The sequence below is a fragment of the Episyrphus balteatus genome, chromosome 2 (genome assembly GCF_945859705.1).
Source record: "Episyrphus balteatus chromosome 2, idEpiBalt1.1, whole genome shotgun sequence".
Taxonomy (NCBI): Eukaryota; Metazoa; Arthropoda; class Insecta; order Diptera; family Syrphidae; genus Episyrphus; species Episyrphus balteatus.
Genome location: NC_079135.1, coordinates 78,347,426 through 78,369,677, shown reverse-complemented (window position 1 = coordinate 78,369,677; position 22,252 = coordinate 78,347,426). Strand labels below are relative to the sequence as shown.

Here is a 22,252-nt window from a genome sequence, read left to right as displayed (position 1 = left end):
GTCTATGTTTGTTCCAAAGCATTTACAAATTAATTTCATTTCAATATAAACCTTGTTTCATATCGATTGTAAATTAGTTTAAAATATGATTGTCAGCTACAGCAATAGACAATTATTAGCCGCGTTCCTTTGGAGGTGGTAAACGATATACTCGTAGATAAGACGAAAACGAAAATCTAGTACCACCAACTACAAACTCGCATCTACTATGAAAAAAAAGGTGAAAATGGTTGTACTAGATCTACTTATCGCCTAGTCTATAACCTCTAAAAGAAGGCAGCTGTTAATGGAGTACCATTAGAGGTAATAAGATGATCTACTACATTATAAGATAATCTAGTACATTTAATACTGCATCTACTCATGCCCTTCTGTCTGAGTGGATGGGATTTACATTGATTCTTTTGAAAGTGCGTTGCTATTATTGAATTTTTATCCGATTCTGACCATGTTTAAATTATTAATTAGTTAAAAAAATCGATTAAAAAACAACACTGAACAGAATAGAGTACACCAGAAAGTCAACTTGCCAGTTGAATACAAATTTAAAAACTGATAACTTCATTAAGTTCGACACAGGAACACCAATAACTTGATGGAATCATTTGTGATATCTTTTATACTGAGTGCAATCGATAACACAGAATTGAAAATAATTTTACAATTCTTTCAACGGTGTTTGTGGGTATATATTTCCGAGCTGTTTTTTTTTTTTTATTTTTGTATTCACTCTCTTTACTATCACCACAAAGTATGAAAACGTAGTGAAGAAATTTTACGCTTTTATATTGTGTTTTTCTTACATTCTATGTTGCTTTTGAAAAATTAAATCACGCCCCAATTTGCAGATACATACCTTCATGATGCCGGAAGGCCTGAAGTTGTTATTTTTTTTTTTATAAAAAAAAAAAAAAAATCATTTTCATTTGCATCCCAGATGTTGCTATAAAAGTAAAGTCTTTTACTTCGTGTATACGATACATTGGCAAAGGAATTTCCCGAAACAAATTCAGGTGGTATCCAGATATCATCATACATACATCCTTAGTTTGTTGTGCAGACAAAGTAAAGTAATGCTCAGGGCCAAACTGATATGAGTTTAGGCCTTTAAATGTTAGCTTTTTAAATGCTTAGTTCACTCAGGGTAAGTTAATTCAGCAATTTACAATCGAAATACGAATACAAATCTATTACAATTGAAGTGTAATACAGGCTTCTAGCAGAAAATCATGTTTTGATTGTAGTACTCGATCTACTAATCCCTTACTCATGATTAGTCTTCCACCTCCAAAGGAACGCGGCTAAAGTATACACAAATGTCAAACTTTTAAAGATCATTAAACCATTTTATTACATTTTAGTGTTTGCGTTTATAGCCGCGTTGCACACTGTTTTTTTATAAACTCTTGATGATATTCAATGTCAAAAATTGTGGTATCAACTTTTTGTTTGGGAAATTCTTATACATTGTTGTTTTGTCTTCGTTTTTTTTTTTTTTATTAGAAACCCTAACATTGTCAACATTATACGTAGGAGGTCCTGTCATGATACTTCCTATCAACAATCAACGCTTAAGACATCACATGACACAACAACAAAATTGTTGGAATGTCTTAACTGTCAAATGTCGTTTAAAGTTTTACGACTAAGATCCCAAAAACATGCGCCTTATACCCATTTCAAAAACTCCATAAAATAAAAAAATATGTATGATTAAAAGATAAAAGCAAAAAAAAAAAAACGCACCCGCCATAGCCTGCTATAACCTATAATATGTTCATATAGCTGCTATCAAGACATGCGGCTGTCATCGGAAAAAATAAACGAATTCCTTGGAGAACACAGAAAACAGAAAACAGAAACATCATTAATCACCCGACAAGAAATGCACAAACATTACCAAGAACCGTCGTCTTCGTCGTTGTTTGTTACACCCGCCACGCTACGCTATCGATATGATAGCGACGTAACGGAACGAAAAACGCACGTCAGGGTTGTGTACCCCAAACAATGAGAAAATATCGATTAGGGTAATGTACTATACTATACTTACGGTGACCATATTTCTGGAAGCCAAACCCGGGACGGATAAAAAATTCGTTGGATCGTTTTGAAAATATTGATTTTTCAAAAAAAATTTAAATTTTTTCAAATGAGTTTTCATAATTTTTCCTTTTTTTGATATTAAGATTTCCTAAACGATTTTATGGGAGCGTTTTTGTTGAAATCATTTAAGTCGTTTACGAAATCAGAAATCAAAATGGTTTTTTAATATTGTCTGTTAATAACTTCTAAAAAAATATTTTTTTAATCAAAATCGGGAGAGCTGTTTTTTAACATTTTTATTTAAATGGTTTTGAAATTGTATGAACCTTAACACAACTTTTAACATGTCCTTAAAAGTTTTGAAACTTATCTGGGTTCTTTACTCTTCCATATGTTGTTCTTTATTCGAACACATTTTTCCTGGTATACCAACCTGACAAACAGAAGCTGGAACTAAATTACAATTGACGAACATTTAAAAAAAACTAAAGCCTAGTCTAGAGGCAAAACGAACATTTTCATACAAAACCAGCACAACGAAATCGTAAACGAAAATTTTGCTTTTCGTTGCACAGTAGGCAGCTTAGGCAACAAAATTCTTACCTGTGCTAGAATATAATAGAGAATTTTTAATCGTTTTTTTTTTACTTTGGAGACTTAGAAAATTTTTCGCTTTGCTTCAGCAGCGTACTAGAAACATTTTAATTTCCAACCACTGTTTTCTTGTTTCCCTACAAAGTATTTAAAATATTGAATATACAAATCAGAGAATGTGCAAATACGGGACAATCACGGGACAAATTACAAAATACGGGACACTTATACGTCCCGGGTTTCTTAAATAAAAACCCGGGACAAGCTGTAGAAATACGGGACAGTCCCGGGTAAACCGGGACGGATGGTCACCGTAACTATACTGTACTGCGGGAGGTTATTTATTTTTATATAAAAAAAAAAAAGAAATTCCACCAATTTCTACCTCCCTCATTTTCGTTCTCATCCGACAAGGATCTAATTTCAAAAGCATGTTATATATTTTTATTTTTTTCAATTATATTCTTTGTAAAACTGTTGGCCACAATGTTGGGGTCGGTCGAGACTCGAGAGTATTAAGCTTAAATGCAGATTCATTCATTATAAACGCGGGTAAGCGCGAGTGAAAAATAGTTGGCATTTTTTTACCCTGAAGCAATTGAAAGAATTTATATAAAAAATATGCAAATAACAAAGCTAATTGAATACAAACGGCTCATTACATTTTTATATAAAAAAAACTTAAAAAAAAAATTACTTCAAGTCCTTTGAGAAAATTCCGCTTCAACATTTAAATTAATTGATTTAAACATACTCGCATTTAACTGCCTACCCGTATAGCATTATATACTATACACCTAACCGTAATTAAAAAGAAGTTAATTATTCTCTGTCAAATAACAGGTATAAATTATTTTCTTTATCAGTTTATGTTGCAAAACGAAATAACACAGTAGTATAGTATAGTAGTAGCCTGTTTGGATGGTAACCACAGCAAAGCGACAGATAATATTGTTTGTTGATTTATTATGCTGGTAGTTTATTTTGGAAAAAATAAATTAAATACAAAAAAAAAGGGGTGATTAAAAACGAAACGAGTGTAATTTCGCTAGTTTATAAAATCAAACAGGATTAATAAAAAAAATAGAACTGATATTCAAAAAGTTCTTGAAGTGAAGGATCTTATCGAGTAATTGACACAAGTAATTGCCCAATTTCCCACGAAAACAGACATTTTGTAAAATTTAAACACACTGATTATGATAAACTTTTTAAAGTTCTGAATTAACTCTTCGCAATCATATCAATCTAAGAAAAAAAAAAGTGGACAAACAGATCCAAAAAACAACTGACAGCTATTTGACGTTTCTGAATTTACTCATTGCAACCAAAACAATCAAAACAAAGAAAAAAGAAATCAAACAGATCAACAAAACAACTGCCTACTCTTTTAGCCCTGTTCCATTGGAGGTGGTAGTTTACTCATGAGTAGATCTAGTACAACAATGAACACATGATCTTCTTCTACTCGAGGAGATAGGAATGTGTAGTTGCTGTAGTAGATTTCTACTCACGAGTAAACTACCACTCCCAATGGAACAGGGCTTTTGCTTAGTATACATTTTTATTGAATTTTTGTTGTGAAACCAATTTTTTAAACAACAAAATTTTCTAATCTGTCAAAACCTAACGCCACAACTTTTATGTCCCATTTACACTAGTAACAATTTGTAATTTTCTTATAATTTTTTCTCGTCGCAAAACTTTTAAATAATGGTAAGGCGTCATAAGAATAAACTTGCTCATTTTTTCCCAGCATTGTGAACAAGAGTGTTTGACAGTTGTCTGACAAAATCGCAGGCAAGCTGCCATTTGTGTTAACATCTGTAGCATCTTCAAAAAATCATTTTTTTTTTTAAACATAGGAGCTTAAAATTTTAATCTAGTAAAAAACATGACATATGCGTAACATTGAAATGACATACAAATGAGTTTTTTGCTACATTAATATGAACACGGCTAATGTTGTGATATTAGAACTTTACGGTATGTCGTTTTAAAAATGAGTAACTAGAGACATGGCAATTTAGAACAGTTATATCAAATTAATTGTCATGAAGGGCACGAAATGCATATGATTATTAAGTATCAATATTATCAATTTAGCTAAAGTGCTCTTAATGGTGGTTTTACTTTGAGGTTTTTATATACACACATAAATAAGTTGTTCAATAAAGATGCAAATTTAAAGCTTACTGCTGCAGCAAAAAGGACATAATGTTAACTTAGATCTGCAATAATGCAGTATTATAAATAATAGTAAATTTTCTGTATCAATATCTGCATAATACATATTACACACATACTCTTTCAAAATATTATAAATATCTCCTTCCATTGAACGATAAATTAATCCGAGTTCACATAACCCATGATTAAACGATTATGCGACCATAATTGGCATTTTGAAAATAAAAAACAAAAAAAAAACGTATTCAATAAAATATGTTATTACGAGTGCTTGGTATGGATGGATGAATTGAATTTTAAATGCAATACGTTTCTGATTTGTTTTTTTTTTTTATTTTTTTTTTGTATTTAAAGTGCATAAACTGGATATATGCAATAAAATAGAAGCTATAATTTGTCGTTTGGAATTTCGACCAACAAATATATACGCATTGAAAAAAAAAATTGGTTCAATGCTATATAAAAAAACGTGAATAGGTTAATCAATCATGAGATTTTATTGGTTTATTATAATTATATGTAATTAAAAAATTAGTATTTTAAGGCAACATTCTTTGAATAAGTGAATTTTATTTTATATATTCGATTAAATTATACATGTTTAAAAAAATAAATAATAAAACAACAATATTTTGCCCTTCCGTTGACCGGAAATGTTATTATTTTAGATGATTAGACAAAAATGAATCTGGCATATAATATTTTTTACAAAAAATATTAATGTGTATCTATAATTTTTGTATTCAGCATCAAAAAATTTTCAATTATTTTTTTTAGTTTTGTTACTTAGATACAAATGCAAACAAATGTATCGATGACTTTAATAATTTAAGTCAAAGCTGAAATTATACTGATATTCATTTTTATTTAAGTTTATTTAAAGGGCCAATTATTGCGTTTGAGATTTATGTTTAAATTACAAAAATCCAGCATGGTTAATTTCAGTTTTAACGATAATTTCTAGTAACTTTTCGTTCAGTTTTGACGAGCTTAAGCTCGTTTAAGTCTTTTATAGTTTAGGCATTTAGAAATCTATCGTTGTTTGTTACCTCAGAACTTTGTACTGAGTGCACCAATTTTGATAATTCTTGGAAAGCTGGTGGCTGCAGTGTGGTCCCATTTCAACTTCGTTCAGTTCTAGCCATAGAAACTTTTAGAAAAACCATAAAACTCAGTTTTTATCCATGGAAGTCGGTTTTGTTTTTTGATAAAAATGATTTTTTCAACATTTTTAACCCAATTCCTGTTTGGATACTCTGGAACTTTTTGACAAAAGTAGAAATAGTTCTGTTTTGGGCAGTACCCAAACAGACCTTTTATTTAATACTGGAAAATACCTAGTATGTCAAATGAAAAATTGAAATAGCAAAAAAACACATATCAAAGTTTAAAAATGGCTGCTCAAATGTTAATTTTACTCATGTATAACGCGCTAAAAGAGGTATAACTTCAAAAATGACAAGTTTCAATTAGAAAAATTAAAATTTTACCTCAGTACTTAGGATTTGACATTTGACAAAGCACCAAAAATATACATAAACTAAGATTTAATAGCCGTGTTCATTTGGTATATCCAAATTACTAATAAGGAAAACCATATAATCTATTGCTGCCAATTAGACGTGATGTTCTGTGGTGAAAATTTCCTTTAATTTGCATTTCTTTGAAATGGCTAGTCATTTACTCATTAATGCTTTGCCACCACTAATGGAAGAAGATTAATGTACCATGCTATATTAATTAGAACAAAATGTTTCAAAGGGGTGATCATTTTCTGTCAATTGTGAAATATTGAATATTGAATCTTAAAAAGTAGTCTGTTTTTTAACTTAGTTGTTACTAAATCGTTTAAAATTTTGCGCCGTTATACGTGGCGAACATCGAAGCCTTCGCGAAAAAATTGATTTTTTTCGCCAACAGCAACGATTCGCGAATCAGCCCTTACACAAGAAAAACATAGTGAAAAGGAACAATTGCGGCGAGTATTTTCGCCGTTTCAAGCTATTTTATTTTAAAAGTATGTAGGTATTTCTTCTGATTTTTAAAAGAAGACGTTATTTTCTTTGATTTTACCGCGATTATACCAACTTGAATAATGTAAGGTTTTTTTTCACTTCAGATTCTTTGATGTAGTAAGCTTAGAACAAGCTTTTAACTACAATCAGAGGCTCATCATAAGTGCATGTTAGTTACAAAAAAATGTTAGTAGACAAAAAATACAACCTCCCACATGCACAATATAAAACAAAATAATTACGAACAAATTTACAAGTTATAAAATTATAAGTACAAAAAATCCAACATGTATAATTTATTTAAAACATTGATTAACAGTCACGATTGTGGAGCACTGGTTCGAAACAATGTTTTTAAACCCATTTTCGTCAAATTAAAGTCTAAGGATGAATGGTTCAAGTTAAAAAGTTTACTCATGCGACTAAGAGGCTCATTAATACCATAGTTTGTTCTATGAAAGTCGATATGCAAAGGTTCAAATCTTCGTAGGAGGTGAGATCCACCCAGATAATTTATACCAATACAAGCTAATAGATCAGGGGCGTCAATTTGGGAATTAATAAGCTGATGAAGAAAGATTAAATCATTATTTACACGTCTCTGTGCTAAAGTTTGTATCTGAAGAAGTTGAATGCGATGTTCATAAGGTGGCAAGTTGAAAGGGTCGGTCCAAGGAAGACCTTTTAGAGCGAAGCGTACAAAATTGTATTGAATAGATTCTATTCGGTTCTTATGAACTTCATAAAAGGACTCCATACTTGAGAAGCGTACTCAAGATGGGGTCGAACGTAGCAGTTGTACAAAGATTGAGTAACAAATGGATCATCAAATTTCTTTGCCCAACGTTTAATAAAACCAAGCATTGAGCTCGCTTTATTTACTATAAAATTGATGTGTTCAGTAAATCCTAAATTTGAACTAAATTGGACACCCAAGTCTTTGAAGCTAAATACTCGACATAGCTTATGTTGCAAGATGTAGTAATCAAAAATATTAATGACTCGTTTTCTCGAGAATGTAATTGTTTGGCATTTAGCTGGGTTAAGTGAAAGGCCATTTTTACCACACCATACATTGAAACTGTTAATATCGCTTTGAAGAAGGATACGGTCATAAGGTTTACATGCATAAATAAAAAATGTATGTTGGTTCTGGTAACACCTGCAGAGGGCGCTGTGTTTATTATTCTAGGATAGTGGCCAAGTTTATTGCATTTAATATTTTTTTTTTTAATAGCAAAGTTCTATGAAACTTCAAGCTAATGAGGCTATAACTAAGTGAATGTTGTTACTTGTCCAAGATTTGTACATCACTTCTTTATCAAAACCCTTAGCTTACATCAGCACTCTGAAGTATTGTAGAAACAAAAGAAAATAAACTCAGTGGCTAATTCTCATTTCATTTGAAATCAAAGAACTGAAGTAAATGTAAGAATATATTCTGACAAAGACAGGCGCCTCAATTGCCAACAAATTGCTCCATATTTCAAGGAAATTCTGAAAATATTAGGTGTGGATGGACGTGGACGTGTTCATGTTCAAAACTAATTTTAGATGATGATCTCATTTCTAGTTTATTGCCTCATTTTTTGTTTTTGTTGTTTTTTTTTTTGCCATTCAATCCCAAGCTAGTAATGAAAAATGGACTCATGCTTGAAATACAAATATTTTTATACAAACATATATACAACATCATATCTCCTCGGAACTCGTATCTCGTCTTTTATGTTGGTGGTACTTCTAATGTCTTAATCAAATAAAGTGAATTATTATTGTCTTCAATGTTTGTCCTTGTTGGCGACAAAATTGCAATAGTTTCTTTTTTTTTTTTGTTCAATTGTTTTGTATGTTTTTTTTGTTCTTTTTTTAATTTTATAATGGGGCGCCAAGAGAAAACCAAATGACCCAACTTGTGAAAAATATGCAACAAATTTAATGCGTTTTCAGCGGTTTTAACGAACCATAGAAATTGTAAATTAAGTGAAAGATTTATTATGTTGGCGCCATGGTTCTTGGCATGATAGCAATTGTGTCAATATCGATTACTTCAATTTGTTGCAGTCATCTCTAGTTGATGATAAAAGTTTGTTTTTATACATTATATATGTGCAGCGAACGCGCCAGCGCTCGGCCATTGCTATTGGGGCAGAGCCGATATGTTTATTTTAAATACTTCTCTCATCCCTCCCATTCAATTTCATCTAATGACCAAATCAGCACCCTTTCTCTTTGAATTTAAAAAAAAAATATATATAAATCTTCTCAATCATTTGACATACATGTAACGTGGTTGCCAAATGAGGTTGATAGTACGCTCCTTATTAAAAATTAAACGATCAACTTTTCTAAAGCTGACAAATTCTCTGATTATATCAAAGTTATTGTTGTCTATTCTGACATTCCTAAAATTCAATAAAAAAAAAAAAACGAAACTTGCGAGAAAATCGACGTTTTATTTTATTGTTATAATCGGCCCCAAAGTCAAAAATTATCATGGGTAAGAAAAAATGAATACCTTTAAAAATTACAAAGTTACAAAGAATTGCACTTCTTCTAAAAATCAAGACAACTAATGAAGCTTGAATTATTGATTTCAGCACTTACTTGGCCCTAGAATTGTTAGTTACGTTCAGGGGCGTACACACCATTGAGGCAAGCGGGGCGGTTCCCCGGGGCCACCGACACGTAAGGGCCCCGACTGGATACAATGCAGAAAAGACAACTTATTTTAAATGTAACGAAGCAAAAAATTTGACATAAATCATTTCGGACACTAGAGAGAAAAATTAAATTCTTCAGTGTAATGCGTTATGAATTGATAGCCAACCACATATTTTATCAAAAAAAAAAAAAAAAAAATATAACCGCAGGGGTTTTTTGAAAGAAAAATTATATATTATCCTAGGGCAAAAAGAATGTTACTTGAATAATCTTAGCGACCAACAAATGATACATCTGGGGTCCCAAAAAAAAACATAAGTAGTGCGTATACATACTTTTTTATTTGTTCATATTTTCTATATCAAAGGGGCCCCAAAATTTAGTCTTGCCCCAGGACCCCGGCAACTCAACGTACGCCTCTGGTTACATTTTCTTTTTTTTACATTTCTTCTTTATAAAAATTACTGCAACATAGAGACAACAAAAACAAATGTTAAATGGCGAAGCATTTTAGCTGTTATTTGTCTCCGTGACAGACATTTAATTCAAATTTTAACCACCGGTAGCGGATTTTAACTACCGATCCCAAATAAAAAACAAATTGATCTAACTGTTATAAAAAATGTTTTCGAGCTTTTTATGAATTGTTATTTTGTATGAATCCTATTATAACTTTATTTGTATAGATATGAACTGATGTGTTCAACAAGCTTTTCACGGCTTAACAAAAATATAAAATTGATCTCGCTGTGTACACTCACTGACAGAGGTCCTTGTCCTTGGCCCTGTAAGTCAAATTAAAACATCTGTTATACAAGCACTTACTACATAATATTGACATATCTCAAGTCACAGTTTTTCCACAAAATACATTTGGCAACAATTGCAGTTGAAGCATATGTGTGTTGTATTTTGACATAGATTATGTCAAGCGTTGCAAACCCACCACAAAATTGTGCAAGTTCTCTTTTGAAATGTGTTCAATGCACTCTGGACTTCATAATGCGTAATACTATATGTGCTAGCTGTTATACTGGGGGCTTTATAAATTGCTATATGACAAACTGCTGCCACGACACTTGTTCCAATTGTCCTACGCTGCTGCTACAGCTGCATCAGAAGCCCATCATCAGGCCAAAGGATTCCTATACCACAGCATTCATTTGATTTAGTTAGTGAAGATGGAGTACTCCATACACCAACGCGGAACACAAATGTCATGCATGCGTTGATGCCTCTTGCTGATAAGAGTCCCATTTGGCAAACAAACCCCATTCAGAGACTCAATGACGAATATAGTTCTGCTGATGCTTGAGAAGTGAGCCAACAACAAAACCAAGCCATCATCATCATAGTCGTCGTTGTCGTATGTAAAAGTTTTATAGATGTAGATAGGTATATGGGGAAATGCATTTGCGAACTTGTGCGCGGAGGAAGATTGTTTTGGGTGGTGGTTTGTGTTGTATGGAGTAGGAACTTGGTATATGAAGGAGTATGGTGAATAGAAAAGGTTTTTTTTTTATGCAATGTGATGTCGAAGAACATATGAAATAGACTTGTTGAAAGTTATTACAAGTGGGGTTGGCAAAAATGCTTCTATACTCTGGCTTCGGTCTTCAAAATACAACAATTAATGTCGAGTGTGAAGCATTTTCAAGTGAACATTAAGTGGTGCTCTTTAAATACATATACATACGTTGGAAATAGTATTATTTTTTTTTTGTTCATATCACACTACAATAGAGTATAAGTTCTCTATATGAATGAACTTTGTAGCGAACATTGGCGTTAACGTTAAGTATATATTTTTTTTTTTAGAAAAGTGACAATGATAACTCTTAATAATAATAATTGAGTCCTTTAGCTTTTTTTTCTATGTAAATAACAAGAGTCAATGAATGTCCTTTTCATTTGAATAGTGTTAAATGTCCTTGTCGTATTTATTAGCGTTGATTGATTACAAAAAATTTACCTGACACTGTGGTTTACTCTTTCTCTCTCTCTCTCTGGTTTTTGATAAGGGTGCTAATGTACCTTGATTTTCATTAATAAAGGTTTCATTATGTGCTAAAAATACCAAGGTACATGATTAAATTAGAGTTGGCGGGATATTTTTACAATTGGCCTTAACTAGTATTTAATCCCGAGACTGATAACAATGAGCAGCGCCCTAGTGGTAACATTACCGCCCCCTCTTCGTTTCTCTCGTTTCCTTAGGAAGTCGATCTCACCACGTAAAGGGGGAGTAGATATTGGTTTGATATGTACCTATAGACGCTGGAATCCTTCGAATCCATATGACTACCATTTAACCAGCTGCCTATCCCAAGCACACTTCGGAAAAAAACTATATCAGATTGTGGTAATTTCTTCTTAATTTAAAAAAATTGAATGAACTGAGTCCAAGACTGAAGTAAAATCTCATGGCTCTTATCGGTCTTTGATAATTACTCGCTAAAAAGCATGCCTTTCAGTTAATTTTTCTAAGTCCAAAATTTCAAGTTCTAATCCACCACTGAGATGTTTCCAGATATGATATGCATATGATATGGTTGCCGATTCATCTTGATTATGATCTCTTTTTTGTTTGTCATTAAAAATTCATGTGTCGTAACCCGCCAAAATATTTTTTTTGAATATATGTGAGGTATTATTTTTTTTTTTAATTTAAAAAAACAGTATCATATTTTGACGCACCATTTTTTTTTAATAGATCGCGAAAACGTGCCTTCTTTGGTACAAATTGACTTAGTCTACTTTCATAATCAAGGGCATTTGTATTCATTCCCCGGGTTCAACGCAGGCCACCTGAACTTAAGTTCTGAATTTTTAGAGGCTCTGATTGGTCAGATGTCATAAAAAGTTAGGTGACATTTGGTTCTGACCAATCAGAGCCTCTAAAAATTAAGTTCAGGTGGGCTGTGTTGAATCCGGGGATTGTCCTTTACCGAGAACATAAATTATGATTTATTGAAATCAAATTGCTTGAATTGCTCGCCCTCTCAATTGTAGTGCACGTGAGCTATATCCGAGTTTGTTGTTAATTACTTTTAATTTAGTTCCTGTGGTAGTTCCATTCACTAAGGACTTCTCTTCGAACATATTTTAACTACGAGTATTGTTCGACGTCAAGCAGTACAGCAAAAACGTTTAGGTTCTAGCTTTCGCATAAACCCTACTAATTTCCGTAAACTTGCTATGATCCTTGATGTTATAAGACCGATCAATGGCTATTATGATTTTGCTGAACTACAACATGTTTGCTAATTACTCATAAAACTCAAACATTACAACTTCCCATTCAAAGCATCAATTCGAAACTAAAGAGATCTAAGAACCTTTTTGGCTATAGCTAAAAATTGCAACTTGTGAGATTGTGGACTTATTGTGTGCTTAAGACCGTTGTGGACCTTAAAAAATTGGTAAATCGGAAAAGGTCGTTCTTCTAACCCGAATTTAAATGTACTAGAAACTCTGGAATCTGACGAGTTTACCTCGATCTTGTACAAAGCGAAAGCATCTTACCATTTACCAAACGAATTTGCTAAGCCCTTTTAATTTAAAGAACTGTACTCGACCATATACTCGATCTTTTTTTAACCTTTTATCTTTGATATAGGCACGCAGATCCTCTGTCTGGAGAACTAATTATACCATTCCTTTCTTTTTTGAAGTACTGAACAGGCACAAACCTAACTCCATTGGAGGCCTCCCGCCTTTTATGTTAACTATTCTCCATAAAACATTTTATAAAGAATTTCAATCTCCATCCCCCAATTCCATTCTCTCTGTAAATTCTTTTTTGTTTTCAATTCAAATAATTGAACAACAAAACAAATACTACAAAAATGTTGTTTAATTATCCTCATTTTTAAATACTTGCGATTAATGAATCTAAATTAAAAGATGTTTCCTTATTGTTGCTCATTTTCGTTTTTTTGTTTATTTTTTTGCAGACCGATGTCGATCTGTCGAGGTTCATTTTGAAGCAGCCGACAGTGGATTTTTTCTAAAGCATTCCCCACGACAACCACCAGTTAGTCCTGAGATATCAAATGTTCAATCTTCTGCGCGACCACGAGTTACCCAAGACTCGGTGCTGTCCATCGATCGGTTCACAGTCGTGCAGACGACCCAGCCTGTTTCAATTAGAGCAAGCTACGGACCATTTTCAACAAAACAGACGGTGCCTGCTCGTTACATTGTTCCGGATGCCGTAGAAACTCAAGGAGATCATTTAAACGTAAGTCCAAGTCTACACGTACACGTACATATATTGTGATCACCCACCAGTAGTGGTCTTCCATCTACAGAAGTCTCTCTTTTTTTTTTTATTTCAAGAGCAGATAAATTAAGTATAAACAAATCGAAAAGCATGTCTAAATAGAGTTTAATTTAATTGCGTGTTGTTTTTTCTTCTTTTTTTATCTCTTTTTCGGTTTTTCTGTTTTGGTTGATGTGGTTGTTGTTTGCGTATAATGTGCATTCCACAATTAGAATACCACTGTCGCACTCATGGAATTGCAACAGACCAATTTACATCTGGATATATCGGCGCATTTGGTGCGCACGACAATACCTCGTGACTCGCCCGTTCTAAGGGTGCTCTTTCATGCTGGCGCCGATCCAGGTGGCCATTTGCAGAGGCAAAAGATATGCGTTTTGTTGCATGTCTCAATGGGATCCCGAACGCCATTGAAAGGTCGTTGTATGCCTGAAGGAGAGGACGGCGTATGCGTGGCTGAGGTAAGTGTGGTGTGCATGTTGCCGTCTTTGAAAATGGGTAAATGTAATTCGTGTTTATAACTTTAATAACTTGCAATACCTTTTATAGGTTGTTATACCGTCTAGCTGGTGGCCAGCTCTACCGCCACCAGATAAAACCTCTCGTGGCAGTACCCCACCAAAGGTACCACAACGTTTGGTGCAGGTTTCGTATAGTGTCTTTGAGCCACCATCACGCAACCCAGAGCAGTGCGAACCAAAAGTTCAAATTCAACCATTAACTTCGTTTGCTCAAATACCTCTGATCGCAGCACAATCTCCATACAAAGATCTTAGAGCTGATGATTCCTTAACCATACTTCTGCCGCAACGACCCCTTTATCCAATGTCGAAAATTCATGTTCCGGTCTTTTTGCATCAGCAAGTCGAACAGAATATTGCAGTTTTTATTGTTAGGGCTCGTGTTAAGGCTGGAATGCGAATACTTGGAGCTACTACCTCATCAGATGAATGGAATGTTTCTGTGGAAAAGGAAAATCCAAAGCATACTGTTGCCCGAGTGACGGCATTTAGAAAAGATCAAGATCCAGATAGTACGGGAAAAGATGCCGAAAGTGAAAACAGCACTAGGTATACTCGTTTATCATTTTATTCATAGTAATTGTAAATGATAAAGTTTTGTTTTCTATATTGCAGAGTGTTTGAAGTGTTCTCTTGGTTATTAGAAGTCGCAAATGACACAAAAGAGAACTGGGATGGTGGAAAAATTGTTTGGTCAGTTAGCTATGTATACGATAGTCCAAAACTGAAGGATGCTTCACCGGAGAGCACAGGTGCTACTCCCGAAGAAACACGAAAGAAACTTATTGCTAAGTTGGAAATCAACAAAGATGATATTCAAGCTGTTTTGCCAATATCAAAGGTAAGATTCTTCTGTTTTTTTAAATAATAATATCAAGGGCCGTTTTGCCATTTTTACTTGCTCTATAGGGCAAGTATTGGTTTCGTGTCGAAAAAAAAATTGAGGTTTTAATCAAAACCAACATTACGATGATGGAGAATTCCGAAAAAGTGGGTCTCGCAATTCCGTCCGTGCGTCTGTGCGGTTGTGCGTCCACCTGTACACATTTCCACAGCCTAAACGGGTGGACGGATTTTCTTCAAATTTGGTACAGATGATTTTTATGGAATTCTGAAAGTTGGTTTTTTTTTGTTTTTTTCTATCTCGTATAGAACGTATACCTCCCATACAAAAAAATACGATATTGCAAATTTCTCGAAAACGGCTCTAACGATTTTGATTAAACTTTGTATACGTAATATTTAAAGCAGTGGCAATAAAACTGCATTTTTATTTTTTCTCAAAAAAGTCAAATAACAAAAAAAAATTTTTTAATTTTACAAAATTTTGCCCTAAATGTCGGCTCTTCCCCAACATCTTTTTTTTTTTAATTTAGAGGCAGCTTTTAAAATCTACAAGTAGACTAACATAAAAGTGCTTTGAACTGCAAGAGCAAGTACGTGCGACCCCAGTCGTGCATTTTATTTTTATAACTTTTCAAAATGCCTTATAAATTCAGGAATGTTTTTGACATAGTTAACCGAACGTATTGAAGGCAAAGAGTAACATACTTTTCCGTTACAAAAACATGTACTCTTGAATTTGAAGCTCCAAATGAATCTGTTACAATTTTTCTATGTCAAATGAACTATATCCATCTTGCATCTTAACTTAACCTATCACGATCTACTTACTGATGTAACAGAACCTACGAGGGGTGTTCAAAATATTCTTCATATCGACATGAATAAAAACTGCAAAAAAGCCAATTCGGGTTACTTGTAAATTTCTTTGTATCTTAAATTTTGAAATAGATATATTCTGAGAGAAGACCCGAAGAAAGTATTATAAAGCACTTTTAGGTTTTCGAAGAAAGGTACAAATGAAAAAAATAATTTAAAAAAATTTGAAGAAGTGTTTTTTTTTTCAAAATCAAATTTTTTTTTTTAATATTTTCGTAAGCAGAAAAGTTATATGTTTCCTAAACTCTGTTGCCATAAGGCTATAATCATATAAAGTCTAAAAAGAGTCATAGTTAATTTTCGCTACAATATTGTAAAACGCAATTATTTTGGATATAAAGCTAATTTATGTACCTATTCGATTTCGACATACCTCTTCATTTCACTTAAATACGATACAGATATCGTTGGTGAAGTATGCAAAGTATCTAACTCCATATAACCAAATTTTAAAAGAGATGAAAAACAAAATCTCATATTTTCAAATTAAACCGTGTTATTTTCTTGAAATTTTAATCATGTATAATTTTAATTATGAATGAAATGGGAATTCCTGGTATGAGATATTATGGCATTCACTGAAACCTAACACATTGCATCAAAATCGCATTTTCGAACAAATTGGAGTTACACACTTTGTACGCGTCACCGACTATATGCATTGATTGAATTGATTGTCGTTTCACTAGATCCACCATTAAAAGATACCTTTTGGTCATGTGTCATATGGGTCAATTGTATCCACATAAAATGTTCATGTTATAAATCTTCCTAAAGCCAATCCATGAATTTCAGGAGGATATGGACATTTTGTAGAGGGAGAACTGGTCAGTTTGAATCGTATTAATTTTTAGGTACAATTTTTCGTATCATATTCTTGAACTGAATCATTTTCACATGGTCTTTAATTTTACTTTATCTTTCTATCTCCTTAAAGCATATATTTTTCCATAGTTATAAAATTTTGCATTTAATTTTCATTATAGAACTGGGAACTTATGAACACTGCAGTGCTCACAGGTCGTCAAGTTGCTCAAGCTATGAAAGTTTTCATTGTGTCACAAGCTGGAAAAGTAGCAGATGTTACATTGCAGAGTTCTTGTCATGCCGAAGACGAAAGTGTTATTAAAGTAAGTTTATCTTCTATGCAAATCTTCATTATGTACATATATGTGATAGACAAGCAGCCATACATACCAACATTATATATGCTCTAATTGATTTATGTCTTCACCTTTTATCCGTGCGCAGGTATCATCATCTTGCAGTTCAGTTTATGTAGATGGTTCTGAGATACGTGGTTCATCGAATGCATCAATTATCGTCAAATACGGCACATACATTGGTCTGGCAAAGTTTATCGTTTGGATGCCCGAATTCCCATTGGAAGTGTATGTTTCCGATTTTAGACTATCTCAAATCAAAGGATGGAAAGTACCTGATGAGCATCATTACACGTGAGTTTATACATATCCCAAGTTTGTTTTTGAGATGCCAATTAAATTTAGATCCAATTGTAGACACGGCAAACAAACTAGACGTCGCAAGAAACGCTCTTACGTCTGGAGCCAACATGGAGATGATTTTATGAATGTGTTGGGTTCCGATAAGGCCGTTTGTAGAGCAAGATACCAACAAAGTCCCGTAGAAGTCTATGCTAGGTTTTTAGCAACAGATCAGGTAGAAATTACTTTTTTTTGAAAATTATAACGTGAAGGTTATTAAATTTAATTGTGTTGTATTCATCTCTTTAGAATTCTGGTCGTATAAGTTATCTGATATCACGCAGAACTGGACTGAGGGTAACCGATTTAGTGCAACCCCTGCTGAGAGTAGCAGATCCAAAGATAGCAAGCTTAAAAGGTCGAGTACTTCAGGGTAAATCGATGGGACGGACTGATGTGCAGGTAATATTGACACTTTAGAGATAATCTCTTGCTCAATCTTAACTATTTTTTATTTAAAGGTCCTTTCGCCGATAAATGGAAGAGTAATTGGTGCTAAGGAGATTCGAGTGGGCAGCGATAAAGTCAGTTTAACAAGATTAATTGTACGTGTGGTGTCTGGACTTCAACTGACCATCAATCCCGATAGTACAATCGAAAATGGTTACATTGCTGAGACATCTGTCACACGTCGACTTACAGCTCAGTATCAAGAAGGTCTATTAGATATTGATTTGGAATTTTCAGATGGCGCCAGAACCCCATTGAGGTAGATAATATAATTTTTATTTGAAGAAGATTTATTTAATCTAATTTGTATGGTCATATAGGGATATCTCTGTGGATGATTATTTCCTATTGGTGGAAAGTTTGGATACTGAAGTGGTAGCATTTGCCCCTATGTTGGCATCACATCATCCACGTGTGATTGCCGTTGGAGAAGGCAATGGTGATCTGTTGCGAGTCACCCTTTTATTGTCTGAAGATTGTAGGGTTCGACGAAGTATGCCATTGGCAAAACCATCAAAATCAAATCCTGGACCACTTGCAACTGCCCTAGCTTCAGTTCAAGTAGATTTTAATACAGGAGAAAGTGTTAGCAAACCAGATACAGTGCAAAATGATGGAATTATGAGAGGAGAGAGAAAGAGCTTCCGCGATAGTGGTGATTTAGCTGATATTATTGGTAAGAAAACATTTTTAAACTGATTTTATTTTATGTAATATTTCGATATATATTTAGTAGGTATTCCATTAAAAGATGCCAGTCATCATTATGAACCCACAGTTCAGGCTAGACAACACCGCGGTAGTATTAATACCATTGGTGGTCTAAGACATAAACCAGGACCACATGGCGATATGACGTCAATGGAAATTGGAATGTATGTCCTGTTGACGGCTTTCTGCTTTGCTATTATTGTATTTGTCATATCGTGTGTGGTGTATGCTTCAAAATTCCGACCACTTACCATCGAGTCGGGACTGGAGAGTTTACCAAAAGATACATTCACTGAAGGTGGCTTGCTAATGAGAGACTCACGTCGTCCACGAGAATCAACAACAAATGCACATGATTGGGTATGGTTAGGACGATCTACAATGGATAGATCATCATTAGCTCAAGATTCAGTTAATGGAAATATTTTTGAAAATCCAAGAGGTTTGTATGAAACATCTAACAATTCATTTTTTCATAGTGTTATCAATTGTTTTTTTTTTTTATTTTACAGACTCTAGAATACGTATCACAAGCAATCCTATCCTTAATTATTCAGATCCTAACGATGCAGTTAATAGCATATCAACATTTGACAATCGCACAAGTGCCCCAGATTCAAGCATCAGCACAGACATCGTTAATTCAGCTACTTACACTAAAAATGATAGAAGACCCACGTAAGTGAATTTCATGTTTTCCGTTGCGTATTTTTTTTTTTTTATCTGATTACTACAAGTATATCAAAACCTTGACTTATCAAAAGATGTAATATCAGGGAACAGGCAACTAAACTAGGTGAATCTTGATGAAAAATCTTCGACTCATGAATTAATTACCGACAAAAACTTTTCAGTTATTTTAAATTCATCGAGTTTTTCATATAAATTCAAACTCCCTTAAATTAGTTAAAGTTCGGGAAATACTTGTAGTTAAAAAAAATATCAATTTGTTTCCTTCTTCAAGCTTAGCATCAAATTGTTTAAATATTGGCAAATATCAGTTAAAGACATCAACTTTGAACGCTGAGTTACATCAACTAATAAGAACTCAGATTTTTCTGTAAATTTCGAAATACTTAAGTTAATGACATTGATACTCTGTGATACCTTCTCCATTCCTCGCAAGATGATGTACCACTAAAAAAAGTCAAAGTTACATAGGCAAGATTTTCACCCATGAATCAGCGTGACCGTCTATCTACGTTACGAGATATAACAGTTATTAAAAGATTCCAAAAAATAAAAGTAAAACGAGCAAAGAATTACTTACTTTTTTTTTTTTTTGCGGTAACTGCGGAACGCCCTGTATTAGTTATTGTGCCTGCTTTCATTTAATATTAAATCTTAAAGGCAGAATCAATGAATGCATTTTCTACTAGGTCCCTGTATGTAAAGGTCACTGTTGCGTATACGTAACTTTAAGGAATTATTTTTAAAAAAAATTTTTTTTAATAACACCGGCACACAAAAAAAAAAAGTGTCATGAACCAGAAACCAGACCTATCTTTCTATATGTTTTTGGGCACGCTGAATCCGAATTTAAAGTCCGTTTGGCCCCATCACCCTCCAGTTTTGAGCTGTGAGTGCATTTTGTTTGAATTTTTATGACTTTTTTTGGAGTTTTTTGCATTTTTCTCAAAACTGAAGGGTGACCGGGCAAAACGGACTTGAAAATCGGATTCAGCGGTCCCAAAAACATATAGAAAGATAGGTCTGCTTCCTGGTACATGAAACTTTTTTTTTTGTGTGCCGGGTATGACAGCGACATGTCGCGACGTGCTAGCACACAAAAAAAAAAGTTGTATGAAGCAGAAACCAGACCTATCTTTCTATATGTTTTTGGGACCGCTGAATCCGAATTTCAAGTCCGTTTTGCCCGGTCACCCTCCAGTTTTGAGAAAAGTGTAAAAAAGACCCCAAAAACTACCTTTTTTTGAGTTTTTTGCATATTACTCAAAACTGGAGGGTGACAGGGCCAAACGGACTTGAAATTCGGATTCAGCGGTCCCAAAAACATATAGAAAGATAGGTCTGGTTTCTGGTTCATGACACTTTTTTTTTTTTGTGTGCCGGTGTAGTTGAACGAATTCATTTTTAAATCATACAAGGTAACCTACGATAAATGTATTTGACTAAAAAAATTCAAATAGGTTATCGGTTCACAAAAAAAATTCATAATAAGTATTGAATTAAGCCAAAATTAACTGAATTAATGCCAGTTTGAAGTCATAAATTGTAGAAATGCTTTAAAAAAATATCCGAATCTCAAAAATCGAAACTATTTAGGTACGTCGACCTCGATTCAAGGACCCATATCTATTTCAACTATCCGGAAACTTTTAAGCTATAATTTGAAGCAATAGATTAAATAAAAAAAAAAAAAACAAAAAAATAATAAATTAAAAAATAAAATAATTAATTTGCTAATGAGTATTTCACATAGCGACGATAGTGTTCCCCCACCTTTACCACCACATGCGAGACTTAATGATCGAAAAAATGAATACAGACCACCGGTGCCCCCACATCGTAACATTGGTGTTACAGCTCTCGTAACTAGCAACAGTGAAAATGAAACTGGAACAGAGAAGGTAAAAATAAATATTTATTCTATAAATTTATAATAAAATATTCTTTGCTCATAGGAATCTGCTATAAATGCTATACCCGTTGTCCAAAAGCGCCATCATCATAAACATCATCGGAATCCAAATCATGCTCACAATCGACGCTCCCAAGTACATGGCAATATCGATCTTATTCGCTGCTATGATCGGCCACCAGATCATCATTTAAACTTCACTCATGAACAATTGAATTTGGCTCTTAAAAATCATGTTGCACAGCAACAATTAGATGATTCCTCACCGGAGGATCCATTAACACCAAAGAAAATTGGTCCTCTGACCGAAGAGGATGATGAAAAGGAAAGAAATGAACTGCACATGGCTGAGAGACTTGTAGAGAATGCTGCCCAACAGCAAAAAAATGCATTTCAATTTGATTCACTAACACCAAAGCGAGATATAGGAGCGCATAGAGCTAGTTCATATGTTAATAAATCAGCGAATGCACAATCATCGTCAGAGGAAGAACTACAACTGAATGCCTTGAAAATTGGTAAGATTTAAGTGTACATATTGTGTAACTTTTTTTAATAATTTCAACTTTTAGATGAAAATCCTGAAGTTAAGCGACGGCACAGAAAACAATCAACATCTTTCGTTCCATCATCATCATTGCCAGACACGAGCACAATTAATTCCAGTTCTGATGACAATGGTGGCTTCATTACGCCGCCCAAAGACGATGGCAAATCAAGAAGAAATCAAGTCAAACGTGCCACAGTGGTCGGCAATCCAATGTTCTCAACAACAGTCGACGGTGACATTGGTCCAGGCGAGAGCCTAGGACTCGATGACCTCGACATGGACTACGAACAAATCATGCACTACTTTGATAATCTAAAGGTAAAGAGAAACAAATAAACAAAATAAAATAAATTCGAATTATTGTGATTAGCACAACTGCTTTAAGGCCGCTTTGATATTT

General features: G+C 33.7%; 2 protein-coding genes across 3 annotated transcripts in view; both read left to right on the top strand.

Annotated features, from left to right (window-relative positions):
* LOC129910877 (uncharacterized) overlaps window positions 1–22,252 on the top strand; it is a 244,216-nt gene that overhangs the window by 93,185 nt on the left and 128,779 nt on the right. The gene's annotated exons all lie outside the window — the stretch shown is intronic.
* Window positions 1–22,252, top strand: part of LOC129910871 (transmembrane protein 132E) — a 125,644-nt gene that overhangs the window by 100,573 nt on the left and 2,819 nt on the right. Inside the window, exons 2-16 of one of the 2 annotated variants that reach the window (XM_055988460.1) lie at window positions 13,463–13,749; window positions 14,004–14,252; window positions 14,341–14,861; window positions 14,928–15,153; window positions 17,021–17,164; window positions 17,286–17,491; window positions 17,555–17,714; window positions 17,789–17,941; window positions 18,001–18,248; window positions 18,310–18,665; window positions 18,723–19,142; window positions 19,213–19,378; window positions 21,132–21,291; window positions 21,346–21,820; window positions 21,875–22,170. In XM_055988460.1, the coding sequence (XP_055844435.1) occupies window positions 13,463–13,749; window positions 14,004–14,252; window positions 14,341–14,861; window positions 14,928–15,153; window positions 17,021–17,164; window positions 17,286–17,491; window positions 17,555–17,714; window positions 17,789–17,941; window positions 18,001–18,248; window positions 18,310–18,665; window positions 18,723–19,142; window positions 19,213–19,378; window positions 21,132–21,291; window positions 21,346–21,820; window positions 21,875–22,170 (4,067 nt within the window). Of the gene's footprint in view, window positions 1–13,462; window positions 13,750–14,003; window positions 14,253–14,340; window positions 14,862–14,927; window positions 15,154–17,020; window positions 17,165–17,285; window positions 17,492–17,542; window positions 17,715–17,788; window positions 17,942–18,000; window positions 18,249–18,309; window positions 18,666–18,722; window positions 19,143–19,212; window positions 19,379–21,131; window positions 21,292–21,345; window positions 21,821–21,874; window positions 22,171–22,252 lie in introns of both variants that reach the window. The other variant, XM_055988459.1, reaches the window with a different exon arrangement.